We start from the raw sequence: 21,093 nt of genomic DNA on the forward strand, positions 1-21,093 counted from the left end.
TATAATATGACATGACACTTCCCACATAGGGATTTTTAACAAAGTTACATTTCCAATATGGTAGGAGAGGTTGTTGTTGTTGAGCGGATTGTTGTCATGTCCCCGCAGTGCCTGTAGTGGTGCTGTGAGGAGTCTGCTGTGGATCCTACTAAAATCCTCAGCAGCCTACCTTCGGCTTGTAATTTGCTCTGGATTGCCTACATTTACATGCATCCTTATTTCTAGTTATTCTGAGCTCGATGAAGATCACTGTTACTATCCTATCTCGAATATCGATACACAAATAGCCTAGCCGATCCTAGGAGTCTTTTCGGCCGTCTATCTGGAGCGAATACCTTAAACAGCCCATACCAGTTCAAGGTAAGCGAAACCGTCTACAGCCTCGGTCTCGATTTCTGAGCTAACCGTTTTACCCAGACTTTAGTCGGACAGGCGTTCAACTAGAGGCCGCTGTGCTATCAGTGCTAAAAGGCCTCCAACTGATGAGTCATTTATTTTATAACTTCTGTTGTGACCAAATGAATAATTGGGGTAGAACAGAAGTGGGATGTTCGTCAGTGTCCTCCGTTTTGATTGCTAATGTCACATAATGTAACTATAGATGCTATACATTCATATCGATTATCAGAGAGGCCTTCGTGGACAGGCCTTAAGCCTCGTATTTAGACCCTTTGTTTCAAAGTATTTTCCTTCAAATGTATCGTGTTCGTAAACACAGATATATTACGGCCGCGGCTGATCAACATTTTTTTATTTTTCTTCTGATTATGCTTGCAATTTCAAACACAAAACTAAAGTGAAAATAAAGCTTTATAGTGTTGCTCATGTTTCCGTTTCCTGGTTAGCTACCGCCTACTAATTTGTGTTTTTAGCTTTGATAGCTTGCTAGCTTACCATCAAATTTGACTTTTGTCTGTTTTATTCTTTAAATATGTGCGCACCTTTTAATATGAATAAAGTTATGTGCCATAGATCAAAGCAGGGTTATGTGTTGCACACATATATGTGTATCATTTCTCAGTGTCAATTTTTAATTTGGCACAAAGCTAGCTCTCCGGACTGGAAATGGTAGTTAAGCTAGCTAAGGTTAGAAACAGTTAGCTCCCTGTCCGGTTCTCCGTCTTTACCTGAAGTCGTTTACTACCTTCAAATCTTAAACACATGTTGCCGAGCTCATCCTTGTATACATACCAACATGTACCTCAGCAACCAGGACCGTAGCACCCTGAAAACCAACTTGTAAGCATTAAAATAAATGAAGCAGTTCCGCTAATGCTGAAGCGGAGAGGCTAACACTGTAATTACAGTTACAGAACATAGTGATATACCTGTAGCACAGGTGTGTTGATCACCAGGCGTAACATTTACTAATACAGTTCGTTTATATGATAAACCGAGAAATTAGACTTTTTTTCAATGCAGTGTTTGGATAGTTCTGTAATAATGAACAACGACTGTTCATTTAAACTTTGTCAAGCAGATTGCGGTCATGCAACATTTGAGTTTTTATCACCATCATGTTTAAGTTTCAGTTTAAACTTGAATGTTAGTTGAAAGGTCTGTTTAAATAAAGTTAAAAGTATTCACTGTTTACCAGCCTTTTCTCAATGAGGTAATTGGAACCTGAAAACAACAGGGTGTAAAAGCAACTTGCAAGTAGGAAAACTTTGTTTGGACTATATGTTTTTGATATTATTATATTATTATAATGTTTTTGAAATTGCAGAACAATATTTATGTATTATTCAGCACTAGTAAAAAATTGCCATTCTATTTCATGATTATTTTGGCTTTCGTCACACTGATTCTCATTTAATACCAATATCAGAAAAGGGCAAGCAGCTGCTGTGGAGTTGGCTGTTTCCTTGGATCTTTCCCCTGCATGTGCATGCATGGTTACCTCTGTCGTATTAAGTGTTCATGATGTAATTCTTGGTTTCCCTCTGACTTTATCCCATCAGCTGATGTTGTCACGAACAAGAGTAACGTGATGTATGAAGGCAAACACATACACTTCTCAGAGGTGGACAATAAGCCGTTGTGCTCATACAGCCCAAAGCTCTGCAAGCAGCGCAGACTAAATGGCTATGCGTTTTGTATCCGACACGTTCTGGAAGATAAGACAGCCCCCTTCAAGCAATGTGAATATGTGGCCAAGTACAACAGCCAGAGGTGTACCAACCCCATCCCCAAGTCTGAGGACCGCAGGTGTGTATCTATGTGGGCATTTCATTTATGTGGAAAACATGATGTGACTTTGTGTGCATTGTGTACTGAGGATGTTGTCTTGTTTTTCAGATACTGTAACAGCCACCTGCAGGTTCTGGGCTTTATCCCCAAGAAGGAAAGAAAAAAGAAACATGATGCTTTGGAGGATATGCGCTCTCGGGCTCACCTGGAGTCTGTGGCTCTCAACATAACTGTGCCCTCTTTAGCTCTAAAAACCCCCAATGGCTTGGATGAACTTCCACCATCTCCCCCCTGTACACGCCTGTTACCCCTCCCTGATGGGGAGCTCCTGGACCCTTTTGCCTTTTACGAGGACGACACAGATGATGAGGAGGTGGGAGCTCCTCGGAAGGCGAACGCCATCAAGAAGAAACTGCAGAGTCGCGTGGTGCTCAACCAGAAGCTCTGTCATGACACGGACCTCTTCCAGGCACCCTCTGAGCACTTTAGTCCCTCCCCCGTCTCCCGTGTTCACTCCTCCTCGCCGATGAACACTCATCTCCCACGGCAGCAGTCAGGTCTTCTCCAGCCACCCCAGCACTCCGGCGTGACTTCCTTCATCTTCCCAGGAAAGCAGCAGGGTTTATTATGCAATCCATCACCACCTCAGACGGTCAACTTTCTGCCTCCGGGGATGCCAGCTAATGCAGCACCCAGTCCAGTGCAACCCTCTGGGCCATCACTCAGCAGGAAAATGCCTTTCACTGCTACTCACCTGCCTGTCAGTTGCAAGGACAGTGGCAGCAGCAGCAATCAGCGGCATGTGGTCGTCATGCGTCCTGCTGCCTTCTCACCTTCTGCCAGCTGCCTGGCCAGGTTGCAACACCTGGTACAGCTCTGTGCCAAGAGACACCGGGAGCATGGTGACCTCTTTCCTCATCTAGGTGCTTATTTCACTTGCATTTAGCGCATACTTTTAAACTCTGTAAATTCACATTCAGTTAAAAGACTATTTAATTTCTTTCAGATACAGTGTAGCATTTCAGATTTGAGATTGCTGAGATAGGATGAGCTGCTCTAACAAGTTGTCTTCCAGGATTGGACTGGTCTGAAGACAGTGCTGATGATGATGATGATGACGAAGAGGAGGCTGTGACTTTTGTTCCTTTCCTGAGCCCTGGGAGACCCCAGAATGGGTTGGTACCCCACAACTTAATACCCAGTTTGTAAGCTTGTTAGAGCCCGCAGTGTGTGAATGTTCCTGAATGAGATTAGCACTTAACATAGCATCCTTTGCCATCAGTGGGAGGATGAGGTGTGTATGGATGAACATGACTTGGAGTGTAAAAGCATTTGAGTAGTCAGAATACTAGAAAAGGTTTTATAATTACAGTCCATTTACTATGTCTTAACTGCTATTCACTTTTTTTTTTTAAATAGGCTTGAAGACGACAGAGGTTCATCTCGGAGAACACGGCTGCTTCGGTTTTGCTCGTACCTCCGGGAGAAATACAAGCACATGTGCCGGGAGGAGAGGGCGAGTATCCGCCAGAAGAGATACCGCTATGCCTTCCGCAAAGCCTTGATGCACGCTGCCAGTAACAACCCTGACTGTGCCGGGCAGCTGATCCAGGAGTTACGTGATGCCTCTCGGAGCTCCTCAAGGTAATTCTCACAAATATTATTGCAGTTTTGTCTGTGTTGGTATGTGCAACAAACCATGGTGAAACCAGTAAAAAACTTCACATCAAACAACAACAAATAGAAGTTACATTTTGATGATCTCTTATAATAGATTGGTCTGTGCTGCTTTTTGCATTTTTTTTTATCTCACAATCTTCATCTCATAATTTAACATGTGCATAACACTTTGAACATGGAGAGTTTTTTTTTTCTCAGTCCTCTGTGTGTTTACTTCCTCAGTGATTCTCCGGCAAGGCAGCAGAAGACAGATCCAGGGACCTGCACTGGCAGCACAAAGGGGCAGGCCTGCAACAACAGAGCTTTGCCCTTCACTCAACACTGCTTTCAGCGTATCCTGTCCACCAAAACATGGCTGTTCAGCTCTCTTGTTTTTTATGTCAAGACTGGTGTTATCAATGTTTTGAGGACGTTCTTGTTTCGACACATAATGTGTCGTATAACTCCTCCCCTTTGTGATGGAGTGCTGTGATCCCATGCCCTGTGTTGTCTTGAGTGTTTGGTTATTTCCTTGATTGTTCTCTGTAGATATTCTGTTGAATCGTTCCCAGCAGCTCTTTGCGAGTTGCACAGCCAAATTTGCAGATGGTCAGCAGTGCTCCATCCCCGTGTTTGATATCACGCATCAGACACCACTCTGTGAAGAGCATGCCAAAAAAATGGTGAGATAAATTTTAAAGTAGAAGTCCAACAATTTGGGAGTAATGAGAGTTAAATGAGAAGATGATAGCAGACTTGTCTTTAGCATAAATATGAGCTAACTTGTCTTGTCAAAGAGACTTAAAACAAGGAAACGGCTTACCTGGCCTCTTCTCTATGATAACTCTTGTTCTCTGTCTGTATTCCACACAGGATAACTTCCTGCGAGGGGATGGGAACAGAAGAGTGCAGCACCAGCAGCAGCAACAGCGAAAGCCACGTAAAAAGACCAAACCACCGGCACTCACCAAAAAACACAAAAAGAAGAGGAGGAGAGGACCTCGGAGGCCACAGAAACCCATCCCTCCAGCGCTGCCGCAGGGGAACCTGGGAATGCCTTCTACAAGCCTCGCCATGCCATCACAAGCCAGCATCAGGTGTGCTATGCTGTTGTCAATGATGACTTTAAAAAGGGAGCCTCGTTCAGAGAGGGTCTTATGAAAGGTATGTTTGTCATTAATCATTTTTTTGTTTGTTGCAGGAGCCCTTCAACTCCAGACCTGAGCACAGATGAGCTACCTGACGATATCACCAATGACATGGCAGACATTCCTAATGACCTCGAGCTAAACCAGGAGGATTTCTCTGACGTTTTGCCCAGACTACCTGATGACCTGCAGGACTTTGACTTGTTTGAAGGTTGTCCTCTATTAAGCAACACACTCCTTTAATGTATACAAAAAAAGTCTTCCCTGGGATTTTAAAACCAAAAAATGATTTTTGTCTCTCTGTAGGTAAGAACGGGGATTTACTGCCCACCACAGAGGAGGCAGAGGAGCTGGTGCGTGCTCTGCAGGCTATGGGCTCCTACCCAGACTCCCTGGTGTGCCTAACCTCCATAGGAGACCTGGCTCCCTCTGAAGGGGTGGACCACCGTGCCATGACGGTGTTCCCGGGTCCGGTCCAGCCGGGTGGGATGGGGGATCTGCTGAACAGCCGCATCCCCACAGAGAACTTCACGAGCCTTGAGCTGGAGGACAACCTACTGCAGTCCACCGGGGGTCAGTTTCCTCCCTCACTGCCATCTCAGCCTGCAAACCAGCCCCCGTCGTCGTGCTCCAACCTTACCTCATCTGCTTCTACCGTAGCCCCCTCTGCCACCTCCCTGCTCACCCAGACCTCCATAACGGAGCGAACGTTTTCCCGGACAAACGCGTCACATGGGCTGACAAAGTCGGACGCACCCACATCCTCTCCTCAAGGCAGCCACTTCAGCAGTGAACATGTGCCATCCCCATACAGTGACCACATGTCCTCTCCCCATGCCGGCTCCTTCCAGACAGACCCTCCTCTGCTGCTGGAAGTCCCTCTCAGTGGGGCACCAGGACCCCCGCGCTCATCATGGAACAATCTCCCTCTCCCCCTCACCGACCCAGCGCAGTTTGGCAATCTCATAGGATCAGAAAGTCATCTCATATCCACCGCCCTGTCCACCCCCCCGGCCACCACCACACACTCTGTGACGCTGCAGCCCATGGCCGCACTCTCAGCGATGCCTCAGAGCGGCCTGACAGGCCTAACCACTCCCTCTGCTCCCTCGTCACATGATCTCCTGACCTCCACACAGCCCAAGCAGCAGCTCCCTCAGTTCAGCGCGGCCTTCGGCCATCAATTGGCCTCCCACAGTGGCATCCCGAAAGACGTGCAGCCTAGCCACAGCTCTACAGCGCCCCCGGCTGGCTTTTCAATAGTTAGTGCCACTGCTGCAAGTGCCAAAAGCGCCACACCCCCTTTTAAACAAAGTCAATGAGAGCAGGCACCTTGCAGCAGCTGCATTGTGGACTCACAGCAACTTAAAATCCAGTTGACCCCCCCACCCCCCACCCTCCCTCTCTCTCCATCTGCTACATGTGTGCAATGTGGTAATCGTGCACTTTTTGACAATTTGCACAAACCTCAGATTATCCTCAATGTTTTCCATTTCCCTTCTTTCACTCTGAAGGCAGTCGGTCTCTGGCATTTTGAAGTCACTGTGAGTCCACATGTTGGCTGCCTTGTGGTTTTCCTCTGCAGGGGGTTAATGGTAACACTGATGGAATGAATGAACAGGTGAAAAACAGGTGGAAGGACCTTGTGAGAGATTGTGTCACACTCAGTGGTCCCTTTGCCACTTAAAAGTCCTGTCTTTGATGATCCACTGTACCCTTGCCTTGCTCAGATGGCCATTTACTTTCTCCACCTGTCCCTCACACTGCTTCTGTCACCCTCTGAAAAAGAAGAGTATTGGTTGTGATCTTTGTTACCCATTATGTTGCAAGCTATTTAACTGTCATCATGATATAGAATCTTACTAAGTCAGATTTCACATTCATACGGATTTACCAAAATACTTTTAAACAGCTGTTTTTATATTGTGTATTGTATATTGTGCTCATTTATTGGTTTGCTCAGAAGTCAAAAATCTGACCTCACCATTGGTTGTGGGACTCTGAGTTGCCTCGTAGACACTTGAAGGTAAATTTAGTTTCTTAAAGCAATAAACACATTAACATAACTCTTGCATCACAAGGTATTGGTCTCATTTCATGTAGCTTCATTTACTGAATCTAGGAAGAATCAGGAAGATATTTTGGCCTCTATGATTGTTGTAAACGTTTTATTTTACAACAGTTTCTCTCCGAAGTAGAGCCTCTAGAGATCAACGATCAGGTCAGCCTAACATCTGCTCTCGAGTGGATTTTAAAGGCTAATACACGAGTTTCAGTGTTAATGTTTGGGGTGATGAAGGCACAACCCAGGGACTTAAAGTGTCTGCTCTCAAAGGGGCTCTGTGGTCCACATATACAATGGTCTTTAAAGACTGTCATAGATTAAGCAAATTCAGTATCAAGACTTCAAGGAAACTCATTCTTAAATTCCCACTGAAGGTGACGTTGGAATTTAATGTTTTACTCAAATATAAAGTGATTTTTTTTTTTTTAGCTAAATGCAAACCTGGGGTCTGATTTTAACTCTAAATGAGAACTCCTCACCTGTCTGTTAACAACTCACACAGCAGTGCGACCATGGCTTTTAATAGATATCATTGAAGACATTTGACGGATTGTCAGACATTGTTGAGTATTAGGTATATAGAGTAGAAGTCTCTATCTTGGGGTTTGTTGGTGAATTATTGAGTAGCAATGGATTAAAATTTTTATTTGCAATGTATTCAGTGGAACACGTGTCTTGTGGAATGAGTCTTGTTTTTTAATGGCTATCAAAAATGCTTGTTAAGATCTCTATGAAGGTAGAGGGATCGTTGTTCGTATGCTGTCAGTTTGTTTTGAAGAATCACCTGATGGAGAATGTTTTTGATAGCTATTAAACTCCAGGAAGAAGTCTGAGATTGCATGGGGCAGCATAAATAATATCAGTGTATGATTATGGTCACTGGCTCGATTCTTGGTGGTATAAATCATAGGAGTATATAGACATCACCATTTCATTTCCTGGAGAGATAAAGTATGTTTTTTTCCAACATAAATTTGCACAGAAGTGGCAGGAGGCCGGTAACATTGGTGTTTCACGTCCTGTGTCTGTCTTGCCTTTTTTTTGTTTTGTTTCTTTTTTTGCTAGGACGCTCCTTAAATGAACACCTGTCATCACTGTGGGCTCTGAGAGCCTGCACCAGAACCCCCCCCCCCCCCCCACCCCCCCAATTTCCAGCTGTGAGGAGGCCCAGTTGTGTCTCTCCCTTCCAAAGAGAAAACACATTCTGAAGTGTAAACCTGTAGCTCCACCAGAGACAACAGGGCCTCTCAGTCGCTGCAGTGTTGCAACGACTAATCGTTCACACAGTGCCCCAAAAAAAGTTCAATTAAAACAATTATGGATGGATGGAGAAGTTTGCAAGTCGTTACTGCTGTATCCACATAGCATGAGATTAATCACTGCACCAGTGTCCTCCCCCCCCCAAAAAAATACAAATCACGTAGATCAAAACAAAAAACAGGGCTTGTAGGCACATTTAACGGCTTGAATTCAGAAATGGCTGACAAATTCCTATACTCATTGAATGTACTGTATTACTGTTTTTAAAGATAGGACGAGCTAATCTAGTCACCTTTTGTTATTGGTCCTTGTTTAATTTGTCTAAGGTATTTTTTGTATACAAAGGTTTACATTTTTATGTATATTTTCTTGTGTACAAATGATGTAATATGTGTACAAACACTGTATGTAATATCTGTATATAGTGTGAGAAATTGGATCTTTTGTTTTTGGATGTATAAATAAAACTTGCTGTGAGGTATTTGCTGACATTGTTTGTTGTCGGTTTGTTTCTAAATAGGTGACACGTTGTTTCCATTACACACGAGGTGTGTGGTTACATGCAGGCCGCCACAACGCTTATCGACTGCTGCTGAACTCTAATCTTTCCATGCTCATGGACATTAATTCAATGCTGGATTTTCAGCTAAATGGGGGCTAGAGAGTAATCATGTCACTTTAATAAAAGTTGCTGAAATTCTAAAATTCAAGTTCACATTTTTAAAAGGTAAATGTGATAAACAGACCTGAGCAGATCTGAGTGGTATTAAAGCTCCCTTTTCCCAATCACATGTCCTTCATGGAAAAAGGGGCAGTACAGTGGACACAAAGAAATGAGGTTTTCCATCTTCACTTAAAGAGTACAAAACCGTTAGCAGCAGGAGTTAGCCTAGTTCTTGAATTATAAACCTCCCTGTACTTCAAGTGCTCAGAAAAAAAGGAAGTTTGGAGATCTATGATTCAATCACAAGGGTAAGGCCAACTCCTGATGTCCATGTGCTATGAACAAAACCTCCAGAGAAGCTACAAAAAGGAACCTTTACCACCAATACACACACGAGGTTTCAAAGAGAAAAAAACAAAATTTTATTTACCTTTTAAAAAAATATATAAAATATTTCCCCTCTCTCTCTCCACTCATCCATCCCCCACAGAGCCCTCACCACTTGAGAGCCAATTACACACACACACACGCACGCACGCACACACGCAAAAACAAAAGAATCAAACCAAACACTTGTAAGAAATTTAGTAGCTCAATTAACGCGTGCAGCTACCTGGAGTTTGAATATCCTGATGGGTCAGTTTATGGTTAGGGGTCATGTTGCAGATGAGGGTTAATATGTACATTACATGGAGACTGAAGTCACAGTTCATGAAAAACAAAAAGTTACAGCTCAAACAACGGCAGAACTGTTCATCAAATTTGTACTGGATTTTTTATTTTTACTTCAAGCATTTGACAACTCTCAATAAATCCAACAGCACTGTCCTGAATTAGCAAACATGTATACTGGACTATAAAACTGTCAGCCAAGTCACACAAAATGAAATGTACATTAGAAGTGATTGCTCTCCAGTGTTTACTGAAATGTACACTGAACCAAACCTCACTCCCTCCATCACATAACACTGCTCTTTTGGGTTATAAAAATAGTTGAACAGAATATATGTCTACTTGTGCTAAGAAATGACTCCTGGCGTCCACACTGATTTATTGCCATACAACACACACAAGGTGGGGGGGGGAGAGAAAATTAAACTAGTGTAAATGCAACACAATATCTTAAGTCATTTTAAGTACCTTGTTAGAAATCAAATCAAAGAAACAAAATAAATCTGCAAAGTGCAACATAGAAGAGTCATACCAGCACATGTCAAAGGTGCAACATGTTTGAACGTGTCTCAGCTGAGCTGTGAGCCTCACATGACAGATTTCACACGAGAAGTATGAATGAAGATCTCTTTTTTTCAGAGGAGAAAGGAAAGCAATCAACTTTGCAGATAAAAAATAACATTCTGGTTCAGTTTCTTTGTTTGGTTATCCAGTGAGCATTGACAAAACAGGGAGCAATTAAACTTTTCAAAATTGAGGAAAAAAAGAAAAATAATTTTTTTTAGGAGTTACACTTATCTTCTTTTTTGATATTAGATCATAACTGTTTGTTTTTTATTTTTGCACGAGTGGGGAGAATACCTACATCCTGCAGCCAGCAAGCATGGTTACTGAATTGTTCCGTAAATCCCACCTTAAAGAAAAAGCTCACATTGTAATTTCATTTCCTTATGCCAATTAATGGAGACTACAAGTTACCTGCCCCTGGAAAGATAGAGTTAAAGAAAAGCACAAGTCTCTAATATAAGACAAAACTCTCATTTTTGTCTTATTTTCATTCTTGTATTGGACAGACAAGATATGTTTTAATTAGGGCTGTCAAAAGATTAACATTTTTTAGACCACGATTCATCATTTAATTTCAATAGTTAGTTGTGATTAATCACATTTTTAATCGCATGTTTGAAATCTATTATTCCCCATTTCAAAATAAAATTTGTTGGGCTTTTATTTTGAAGTTATGAACTGTCTTAAGCTGAGAATACCTGACTTGCTGTTTGAATTGAACCCTGCTTTTATTTTGAAATAAAGTATGACCTTCTCGTAGATCAAAGGTGACTAACTTTACTTCAGGAACGATAACACAGTGAAATATTTGATGACACGGGGGTGGAAAATACTTTTCATTCGTCAACTGAAATGTCTAGAAGTTTTAAAAAGTGAAATGAGACATTTGGAAGATGCAGCAGTGTTCTGTTCACTGTGACTACAGGGAGACACTGCAGAGGCTTATCTACGGTGGGTCTAAAGGGACAAATAGAATGTGATTTATCACGATTGACAAAAAAATGAATGCATTACGTTTAGACCTTGATTAATCTTGATTAACTATTTAATGTTGACAGCCCTAGTTTTTCAGTGAGCTTAAGATGTGCTTGTGATTGATTTTGTCACATTTAGACAATTCAGGCCAGCTGTTTCCTCATTTCCAACCTTTGCTGCTAACTATAATTTATATTTACCAGACAGATGTGTGAACACATGCTTTTTTCATCTAACTCCTCAAAAGGAAAAATGATGCTTTATACCAAACTGTTGAGCTCTCACTTTATTCATATTGAGCCATTTATTGTCTACTGGAAAAAAAAAACATCACACTGCTCATTCAGGTTAAATCAAATCTCCTCTCATCTGAGAGAAAACAGGTCCATTTGTTCATGTGCTCATTATTCTGACAAGGAATGATAGGAACATCTTTGATCAATTGTCTTTTAAAGTATTGCTGCATAAGCATTTTAATGCCAGAGGGAGAGAAAAAAATCACAACAAAAACATTTGATCTAACAATTTAAAGCTAATACTATTCATCCCATTCATCACAAATACTCTAAGGCTTAATCAACTCAGGACTCGACATTCCTTCAGCCCTGCAGCAGTGTGCTACAACGCATACTGCTGAGGCCGACCAATAGGCCTTATACTGTTAGACTTTCATGCACATTCCTTGAAAACTACAGTCAGAAGTAGTAGCAGTGCCGCTGGTCTCTGAACACCTCCTGGCTTCATGTAAATATGTACATCTGACAGCAGAGTCGTCTGCTATGTGAGACCTCCATTTGTGTTTACTGTACAACTGAAAAAAACTAATAGACAGCCCGGCAGATACGACACTGACCAACTCCGAGCTCCGAGCTGTGAGACTTCAGGCAGACTTTTCTTTGTCCCAGATAGCATACCTGCAAAGTACTGTTAGTCTCATGCTACTGTTTTATGGCTACTTTGTTTATAGTCAAAGGCATTTATACTTGAAGTGCAATTAAAGCTGTAGGTACGCTGAGGAGATAGATAGTACCTCTGCAGCTCTTAGGAAGACTAACAGAGTCTGCTGAGAAAGAAACTAGATGATGGAATGAATGGACGAAACTTCAGTTTATCTAACTGGTCAAAAACGCATGTTGAATCAGTCTGACAACACAGCATCCAGTGTTTAGAACTGGTGGGGGCTTCAGTGGTCCAGCCTTTTTGTGTGAATTTCTTTTTTTCTTTTTTTACATTCTCCAAAATTATTACAAACACAGCATAGCGAGTGAAACCAAAAAGTGAATGAAGAAATCTTTCATAAATCAATAGTGAAACATGATAAGAGGGCAGCCATTTTCATTGACTTCGTGATACCTAAAATGTTTTTTATATCTGGAGAAAATCAAAGACTGATATACAAAAGAACAAGTAGAAAGGCAAGGCAATCTCATATATGGCCATTTTAGTCTCTCAAAATATTTACCTCAAAACCGTTATCTACAGTTTGCATTTGGCCATTTGTACACAGTGGTTCCATTAGAAACACTTCTTTATTTGTTCACAAATCTGTAGAAATTAACTTATTTACAAGTCTGTACAGCCAACCTATAGAGCTCTTTCCATATCCCAGAGGACCCAGTCCACTTAAAGCAGGATACCTGAGTTTTCAATAGAATGCTTCAAGCCCACTCATCACACCTCACCACACGTTTCACAGGATGTCTCGCACAGCCACACACACACACAAACACACACAAGAATTAAGTCAGATATTTTCCTCTGAAAGGATGCAGAAACTTTGGCTCCTTAAAAAGCCACAAACTTACTTAAACCAAAAACTCAAGAGTCCTTGCAGAGTAAAGGTAATTCCACCCTAAAATAAAAAAAGTTGTGAAAGAGGTATTAAGGAGGGACATCTTACAGCAGGCTGGCCACTCACTGTCCTGAATAGGACCCTCTGGTGGTGTGCTAGCGTATAATCAGACATTAAGTAGGCCAGGATTCGCTTCAGGCAAATGAGTGATGGAGATCTTCCTGTGAGACTTCATCCCGGCTCTGGAGGTCAGAAGAAAAGATGTGACTCCTGCCACCAGGGTAGAGAATTAGAGCAGAGCTGGATGAAGCTTGTCTCAGTGAGTGGCAGCTGCATGTGGCACAGAAAACCTGAAAATCATCAGAAAGAAAGGTTTCATTGATCTTCTGAACATGAGAGAAAGTCTTGAGTCACACTTGTGATTTTCACACGCACACACACACAGTTTGTTGTTACTGGGGATAAGAACATATCGTATGCCGTGTATGGCGTAACCCTAACCCTGGATTTAAAGACGTATTTTTGCTGAATTTAAGTCACAAAGTTTAACTTAATTTTTTTGGGTCAAGATCTTTGATAATGGACCAAAGAGATGGAACGATGGATTATAAAATGGACTGACTGTCATTGCCCCCCCTAGATCCTCATATAAAACAGATTTTAACTAGCAGCTGTCTTTGAAATACATCTCACTTAGAAAGTATAAATCACTTAGCACTGATACATTAAAAAATGTATAACAATATGAAAAGTAAGGAACCCATATTTACCTCTGAAGTCTCTGCACTAGTTCAGCTACTAGGGAGTCACAGATCCCCGGGTGTGTTTCCTCCGCCAGGAAAATGGCCTCCCGCAGCTCCTCTGAAGCCTCCGGCTTGCCGTTACTTGTCTCACCCTTTTCTTTCAACTGCAACAATGACAGATTTCAGAAAACAATTGAAAAAAAATACATTTACTAAGGATTCTATTTGTGGTGTTATCTCTGACAAAGTTAATGCATTTGATAAACAGCGTATTCTTTGTGATGAGCATTGGTGCTTCTATTACCTCAGTAAACAGTGGAGAAAAGATTGTTGCTAAGCTTTGTGACAAAGGCCTCTTCGGACACTCCTGCACCCGGTTGTCTTGTTGTCTTTCCAGCTCAGCAGGCTGTGCTGCCCCATTCTGAAACTTGTTCAGGTCCTTCTCTCTGATGGTGTTGAAGATCCATTCATCATTGGCAGCATCGTCTCCTCCAGCCGCCTGGCCGTCTGACTCCCTGCAGGGACGGGATTTTAGGACATTCATCTGGGTGAACAATTACAACAACATCACAAAGCTTTTTGTTTGAGATTGTGTCTAATAACTTACTCATCGGAATCATCGGAGCTGGATTGATGCCGAGACTGCTCGGATTTCCACCTCTTGTATCTGTCAATCAGCTCTGTCAGATAGGACGTCTTTTTGGCGTGCCTTACAATATACTTGTGTTTTAACAGCTCTTTGGCAGTTGGCCTCTAATGAAAACAGAATTAAGAGGACAAACAGTGAATACTGTGCAATACTGCTCATAAAAATAGAAGCAGGAGTCTTTGAAACTTACAAAGCTAGGCTCCTTATTTAGACAGGCTTCAATAAATTCTTTAAGTGGTTTACTGTAGTTTCCTTCTAGTGTTGGCGGATTGTTCTTTGGAATGAGGAATAAGACCTTCATGGGATGAAGCTCAGAGTGCGGCGGCTCTCCTTTAGCCAGTTCTATTGCTGTTATACCCAATGACCAGATGTCTGCCTGTAAAACAAACACAATCCCTTTTATCATTAAAGCAGCAGAATCTCAATCACTCGTCCACAAATAGACACACAATGCTGTCTGAAATGGCATTTAGATGATTTAAGCAGCACGGGTGTATTAGAGGAAGCTCTGCAGACTGTGACATAGTGGCTGCATTGAGAAGCCACACTGACTCATGTCGTGGCCATCCCAAAAATATGCACTTGCTCATTTGTAGAAACCCAGCCTTGCAAACCTCAGTCAAAAACAAGCACACAGTAAACAGAACACAGAGAGAAAGACAAGACGATACAGATCATCAGGCATAAATTTCTCACACATCTGTTTTCTTTGGTCAGTGTCTATTACCACCTTTCATAATACTGAGGCGGGCTGTGAACATAGGAAGCTCCAACTGTGTTTAAACAAGAATGACTGAAGAAGAAGAATGTGTTCAACCTGTGCTGGATAAATGTATAGGAAAGACTTATTACCTTTTTCAATGTTGACGCAAGCTTTATGTAACTTTGTGCTCTGGCCTGTAGTGTTTTATATTTCATCCTTCCGTAACTCGTACTTGTAGGACATTTCACTTAGCAGACACTTTTATCCAAAGCGACATACTTCAGAGAGTACCGGTAAGTCCAACAATAATCCATTCATACACCGCCATCGAAGCAGCGGGAGCAATACACATCGGACATGATGCCTGCCCAGCTGGGGATCAAACCCTTAACCTTCCGGTTTAGAGGTGACGACTCTACCAACTGAGCCACAGTATTGACTTTTCAAAGTTGACTTGTATGGCCCTATTACAAAAGCCTTTCATTACAAAAAAACGTCACTACCACTTAAAGTTATTATAACCCAAATAGTTCCATATACTTCACTGTTAAACAACAACACAACATTCTAAACATATTGAGAAGTTTTGTTCCACATTTCCAATCAGTTTCTCTGTAAGCTCTCTCTACTCACACATGCTTAATGTCAGCTGACTACATTATATTTAGACTTTATTTTGTGGCTAACTTTATTCTCTCACAGTCCCCTCTCTCTCTTCACTGTCGCAGCTTGACTCACTGCTAACCCACGGGTAGACGAGCAAGCTAGAAGAACTCCTGCTTCTCCAGATGTTCATCACAAACCAGATGTGGTAAACTCATATTTAACTTTTCACACTATCTGAAAGACAAACCAATGACACTTTTCTGTGTCTTGTAAAGCTTTACTGTTGTTTCAAAATGATTGACCCTTGCCTCTATGCAGTTTTATAAGTATCATTGACTGTCTTTAGAAATGTATTTTGTTATTCTCTCTTTAAAATTGTGCATTTCTGTCATTCTGTGGCGTAACCTAAAAGCTGCCTGACCTTTGAATCGTAGGCGGATTGTTTTATGACTTCAGGTGCCATCCAGAAAGGAGTGCCAACGAATGTGTTTCTTTTGATCTGGGTGTCTGTCAGCTGGCCCGCCACTCCGAAGTCTGCCAGCTTCACATCGCCTTGTTCCGACAGCAACACGTTGGCAGCTGAAAGCAAGAAACACAGAAGTGTGAGCTTCTTCAAACAGTGGGAAAGACAAAGCTATGTCACTTTAAATGTTTGTTTCCAGTTTCTGCCTGTTACCACTGGTAAAGGTGATTGGCTGCTTAACCAGGCGGGTTGTTGTGTTTTGAGAGGCTTGACTATAGCGTGCATCGTTAACTTTAGAAAAATGTCTGTCTGATCAAAACAGACAGTGTTGAAACTTTAGTTAAACCACATTGTGGTAAAATGGTTTATATTCTCATGTTACGAAACTGCTTTGAATGTTTTAATATTCCATGGAGCTGAAAAATAAAATTAAAGATTTGTATCATAATGTGTAATGTAATTTTTTTTTGTTAAAATAGATTTTTATAAAATTGGTATCGAAAAAAGTATCATTTAGGAATCGGTATCGAAGTCAAGGTATCAATATCAGTATAGTATTGAAACATTTTTGAACGATACCCAGCCCTAGTCGCATACATACAATTAGAAAATAAATTAATAATCAGCCGCACACTGAACATGACTTGACTTTACTGTGGACATGTCTGCTGTTAGAAAAGGTAAAATGGATTATGCCATTGCTAGACACAACACGAAGAAACACCATGGGTTGGGTTACTACCTTGTAATGTATTGGCCTGAACCCACAGGGGGCGATTTGATTAACCAGCTCTTAAGAAGAGAGGCATATTAGATTTATCAACTGAATACAATCTAACCACAGGAAGTTAATGAAGCAGGATGTAAGACTCCACATGATAAAGTATTTATTTCTGCAGGTAATGTAGGCCCATAAGAAGGTTTGTCACCAGGTCCCTTCAGGAGGGCCCTCCACACTCCTGTTTAGTGGCAGAAGCACTGCAGCAGAATGTAACTATCTATTGTATTCAGTTCGCTAACACGAGAGTACTAATAACCTTGTTATGCAGCAGTGAATACAATTGAAATATTTCTCAACATTGTACAACTCTTGTGAGTATAAACAGTATAACAACTATAAAAGTTACATTTACAGAGAAGAAATATCCTTCACAATGAATTGTGGGATAGGTAGGTCCTTGACTCTGATGTACAGAGTCTTGTACATTGGCCTTTTTGTCCGTCTGCGCAAATTAAAAATGTACTATAGTCACGACTATAGGGGTAGCCGGTTGTCTTCCATGCGCCTATCTCTTGAATAAAGCATTTACGAATGTCAAAGGAGGATTTGAATCGGAAAATTTACATCTGGAACCAGAGCAGCCAAGGAGTGGGTGGTCACTGTTGAGCTCTATAAGGTCATAGTAAAGTCATTATCAGTGTGCGGTGTATTAATGAAGTATATAAAGACTTTTAAGGACAGGACAAGTAACAAGAGATCTCTGATCAGTAGACAGTCGCTATTCCCTCACCACAATCTCTGAGACAAAAAAAGTGATGATGAAACACTGGGCAGGTGTGGAATTTAACTTTTTAGTAAAACAATTCCTCAGCAGCTGGTAAACACTGGTCGTAGTGAATAATGAAACTGACTTCAGTGTTATTCACATGACCGCAGAGCCTGATGTCACTGTTAAACCATTTACAAGATTTGTAATAAAACAAGAGAATGGCCTGTGGCAGCCTCACCTTTGATATCCCTGTGGATTTTCTTTTCAGAGTGCAGATACTCAAGCCCTTTCAGGATCTCCCTTAGAATTGTGGCAATCTGGGTTTCATCCAGTGCACCTGGTTCCAGCTGAGAGAACGGATAAACACATTTGAAATATTCATTCACATTAGAGAACTGTTCAAATTATTACTTTAGAAATGTTTGACTAATACTTACCAAATCCAGGGCTGACCCTCCACCCAAATATTCCATAATGATCCATAACTTTGTACCCTGAAAAATAAGTCAGTGATTTAATCAGATAGTTAAACAGAGTATTTTGCTGCTTAAGAGGGAAATCCTATGGTATTCAATTCAACTGTTGGAGATGGAGAGCGCTTAAGTTTGCACAAACTAACTTACAGTGTTTTGTGGAGATACAAACCCAAAGGCTGAAACAAAAGTAATATCATGACATATACTTGATTTCTGGTTGATCTATTCCTAACTGCATAGATCAGTAGATTATTTCCACAATGACAAGTGAATAATATTCACAAAGCATCAGTGTGAACTAGTTGTTCAGTAAATGGCTGAAAAAAAACAACACTCATAAAGGCAAGTGGTCTGGCTAATGTCCCGTGTGCTTGGAGTCTTCTCCATCAGCTTACAACTTACAACTGATCTGCAAATGTTAACTGGAATAATTATCTGTTTGCTCACTGACACTTAAATACTCTGTTTACTACAATTTCACAGTTACTGTGTGCTGATTTTTTCTGCAGCTTTGGAGTACAGAGGACTTCAACTGTGTAATATGTTCACAAGTCTTAAATCAGCTAGTTCTTAAAAAAACAAACATAATAATTATATAATAAATCTCCTATTCAATAGATGTACTTTAAATCCTGGCAATATGACATGATAAGTATTTATGTCATGCAGCCATACACACCCCTTTTCTGCTGCAGGCTAAATGCAGCATCATAGCTGTCAGACCTGGTCATGCTCAGTGAACTTGGTTTCCTACACAAGAGCAACATTTTCAAATAAATAAATAAACATCACCTGTAGAGGTAGTTTAGCCAGACGGACAAAGTGTCACTATAACTCAAGGAGATCTGTGGATGTGTCAGATGAGCTTGTGTGCTGCTATCTTCTGGTTCACACAAATTACTTCAGATGTCAAACTTACTCAGACAGAATTTGCTTCTGCTGCAAACACTGACACCATTCTTACCCACACCAACTAACACACAGAGCAGCACCCACCTGTGGGCTCTGTTTCTTTATGCTTCCCTTCAGAGGCAGATTGTGAGAGACAACTAAACACACCATGTACCTGATAGGAAATCTTTACTTACTTTCTTCTACACATCCTGTTGTAAATACATCACAGGAAATAGTGACAACTATCCGTGGGGGACTTTGCCCAGGGGACTTCGTTAGTGTGACCCTCTTGTGTAAGCCTACCTAGCCGTTTGAAATCTCTGGGCTTTAGTGCAGAGGTTTTCAAAGAACAGCTACCTTGACATAGCCACAGGAAGCAAAGCCCCTAATGAACGGATGCTCTAGCTGCCGCCACAAGACAAAAAAGAAAAACAAACAAATCAAAAGTAGAAAATATATTTAAAAAAACAGATCATTTATTTTATTATCTGGAGCATTGCGAGTGTAGATCTTAACATTACCACTTTAAAGTTGTGCAACACATACTTAAATACAAGCACACTGCGCGCACACACACACACACACAGCAAATACCACGCTTACACCCTACACACAAATAAGCCCTAATTCTCCTCGTCAGCCAGCAGCAGACCTGGGCTAATGGACGTCACCTCTCTCCTCTCTGCTGTTAAGTAATATAGTAAATGCTGTGAGAGGCACTTAGAGCACTACCACATGGAGTGAGCCAGAAAATCTATTATAGACATAAAATGTGGTTTTCATCTAAGTGTTGCTGTCAATACAGCTATAACACATGATCAAAACACCACATAGGGCCTTCACACTTGCAGAAAACTCCTGAAAAACACCTGACATTTTCTCGAGGGGCTGTACATTTTTCACTCCCAACTTTATCCGGAGTTTCTCCTGCACGCTCCCTTTGCTGCAGAAAGTCTAAGTGAGCTGATGTAAGAACGCAGCAGGATGTAATCCGGAGAATTTACCTCGAGTGAGCGGGTGGGGGTTGTGATGTTTATATTCTGCACGGTGCATGGACTGTATGCACATGACTGTTACAATCTCCGTGCACATAATTGAACAGCTGCATTATGTTCTCTGTTTGCCAGTATACTCTTCTTGTTGTTCTGTCAAACTACACGACGTAGCCTCAATATAAAGGCAAACTTTTATCATCAGAGAAACGTATAGCTGACTCTGGACTCTCCACCACTTCACCACCATTCCTTTTACGTCATGTCTTGCCCCCGGAGACCCCCCTCCCACTTCTTTCGCTGTGAGGAGGAAAATATGAACAGCCAGGTCAGGAGAATTTCAGGAGCAGTGTGAAATGATCTAGATATTTTCAAGAGTGCATACGTGAAAACAGCTTAAGACTTGTTGTTGTTTTTGGTCCAAGGCTGGCTTGGATTATATCCAAAGAAAGGAAGAATTGATTCCTCCACAGCTTGCATGTCAACAGCCTGACACTGAAACTAAAAGCTGCAACATTTCATCTCAGTCACTTTGTTAATTTAAATCCATTTTGTTTCAAAAAAAGGAACAAAATAAGAGCAATGTCAAGATAAACACAGACAGCAGTGTCAAAAGCCACAAGCTGTATACTACTTCTTCATCTTCGGCCTATTTCTTGTTGTTAGACAGCAATATGTGCAACATTACACAGGCAATACTTCACGCTCCATTACCCATATGCATTATTAATTGACCTACATAGCATCCATACGTACAGTAGCTTGTTTGCAGTAACACACTACTGACATGTGCATTATGTTGATCATAAACTTTTTGCGTCCGTTTGTCGATGCCTTTGAAGACTTCCCCAAAAGAGCCTTTGCCTATTCTATCCAGCTTGGTAAAAAACTCCTCCGGGTCGGCTCTGAAGTTCTGAGTGACATGGAGAGACAAGAAAAATAGTGCACGTAAAGGAACTGATAACCACAGGTGATTCATGAGCTATATTTTGATGCACAAAAACATAAAAGGCACAGGAGATAAAATGATTAACTATTCAAGCTGTCATTTCTCAACAAGTCCTCATACAAAGAGCATATTTACA

General features: G+C 41.4%; 2 protein-coding genes across 2 annotated transcripts; one reads left to right on the forward strand and one right to left on the reverse strand.

The window, feature by feature from the left end:
- The first annotated feature begins 111 nt into the window (after positions 1-111).
- Positions 112-8,811, forward strand: ino80da (INO80 complex subunit Da). Its single transcript, XM_020634463.3, has 10 exons — positions 112-360; positions 1,962-2,208; positions 2,299-3,113; positions 3,266-3,365; positions 3,610-3,834; positions 4,093-4,202; positions 4,399-4,532; positions 4,723-4,946; positions 5,051-5,208; positions 5,304-8,811. The coding sequence occupies exons 2-10, from the start codon at positions 1,991-1,993 to the stop codon at positions 6,317-6,319; spliced, it is 3,000 nt and encodes a 999-aa protein (XP_020490119.1). The 5' UTR covers positions 112-360; positions 1,962-1,990; the 3' UTR covers positions 6,320-8,811.
- A 931-nt stretch (positions 8,812-9,742) lies between these two features.
- Positions 9,743-18,630, reverse strand: stk24a (serine/threonine kinase 24a (STE20 homolog, yeast)). The gene is made up of 8 exons (XM_065961987.1): positions 18,084-18,630; positions 17,885-17,993; positions 16,115-16,272; positions 14,575-14,760; positions 14,343-14,488; positions 14,040-14,250; positions 13,763-13,899; positions 9,743-13,342 (listed from the first exon to the last, which is right to left on the reverse strand). Exons 1-8 carry the CDS (start codon positions 18,117-18,119, stop codon positions 13,309-13,311), a joined length of 1,017 nt encoding a protein of 338 aa, XP_065818059.1. The 5' UTR covers positions 18,120-18,630; the 3' UTR covers positions 9,743-13,308.
- Between the last annotated feature and the right edge of the window lie 2,463 nt (positions 18,631-21,093).

Source organism: Labrus bergylta, chromosome 13 (genome assembly GCF_963930695.1).
Source record: "Labrus bergylta chromosome 13, fLabBer1.1, whole genome shotgun sequence".
Taxonomy (NCBI): domain Eukaryota; kingdom Metazoa; phylum Chordata; class Actinopteri; order Labriformes; family Labridae; genus Labrus; species Labrus bergylta.

What these genes read in the sequence shown, in the direction of transcription:
- ino80da (XM_020634463.3), top strand. Translation starts at nt 1,991, where the DNA reads ATGTATGAAGGCAAACACATACACTTCTCAGAGGTGGACAATAAGCCG. An exon ending in TGACCTCTTTCCTCATCTAG is followed by an intron (nt 3,114 to 3,265) that starts GTGCTTATTTCA and finishes GTTGTCTTCCAG; the next exon opens with GATTGGACTGGTCTGAAGAC. An exon ending in CACTCAACACTGCTTTCAGC is followed by an intron (nt 4,203 to 4,398) that starts GTATCCTGTCCA and finishes TGTTCTCTGTAG; the next exon opens with ATATTCTGTTGAATCGTTCC.
- stk24a (XM_065961987.1), bottom strand. Translation starts at nt 18,119, where the DNA reads ATGGAATATTTGGGTGGAGGGTCAGCCCTGGATTTG. An exon ending in TAAATAAGGAGCCTAGCTTT is followed by an intron (nt 14,489 to 14,574) that starts GTAAGTTTCAAA and finishes TGTTTTCATTAG; the next exon opens with AGGCCAACTGCCAAAGAGCT. An exon ending in AGCTCCGATGATTCCGATGA is followed by an intron (nt 14,251 to 14,342) that starts GTAAGTTATTAG and finishes CCGTCCCTGCAG; the next exon opens with GGAGTCAGACGGCCAGGCGG.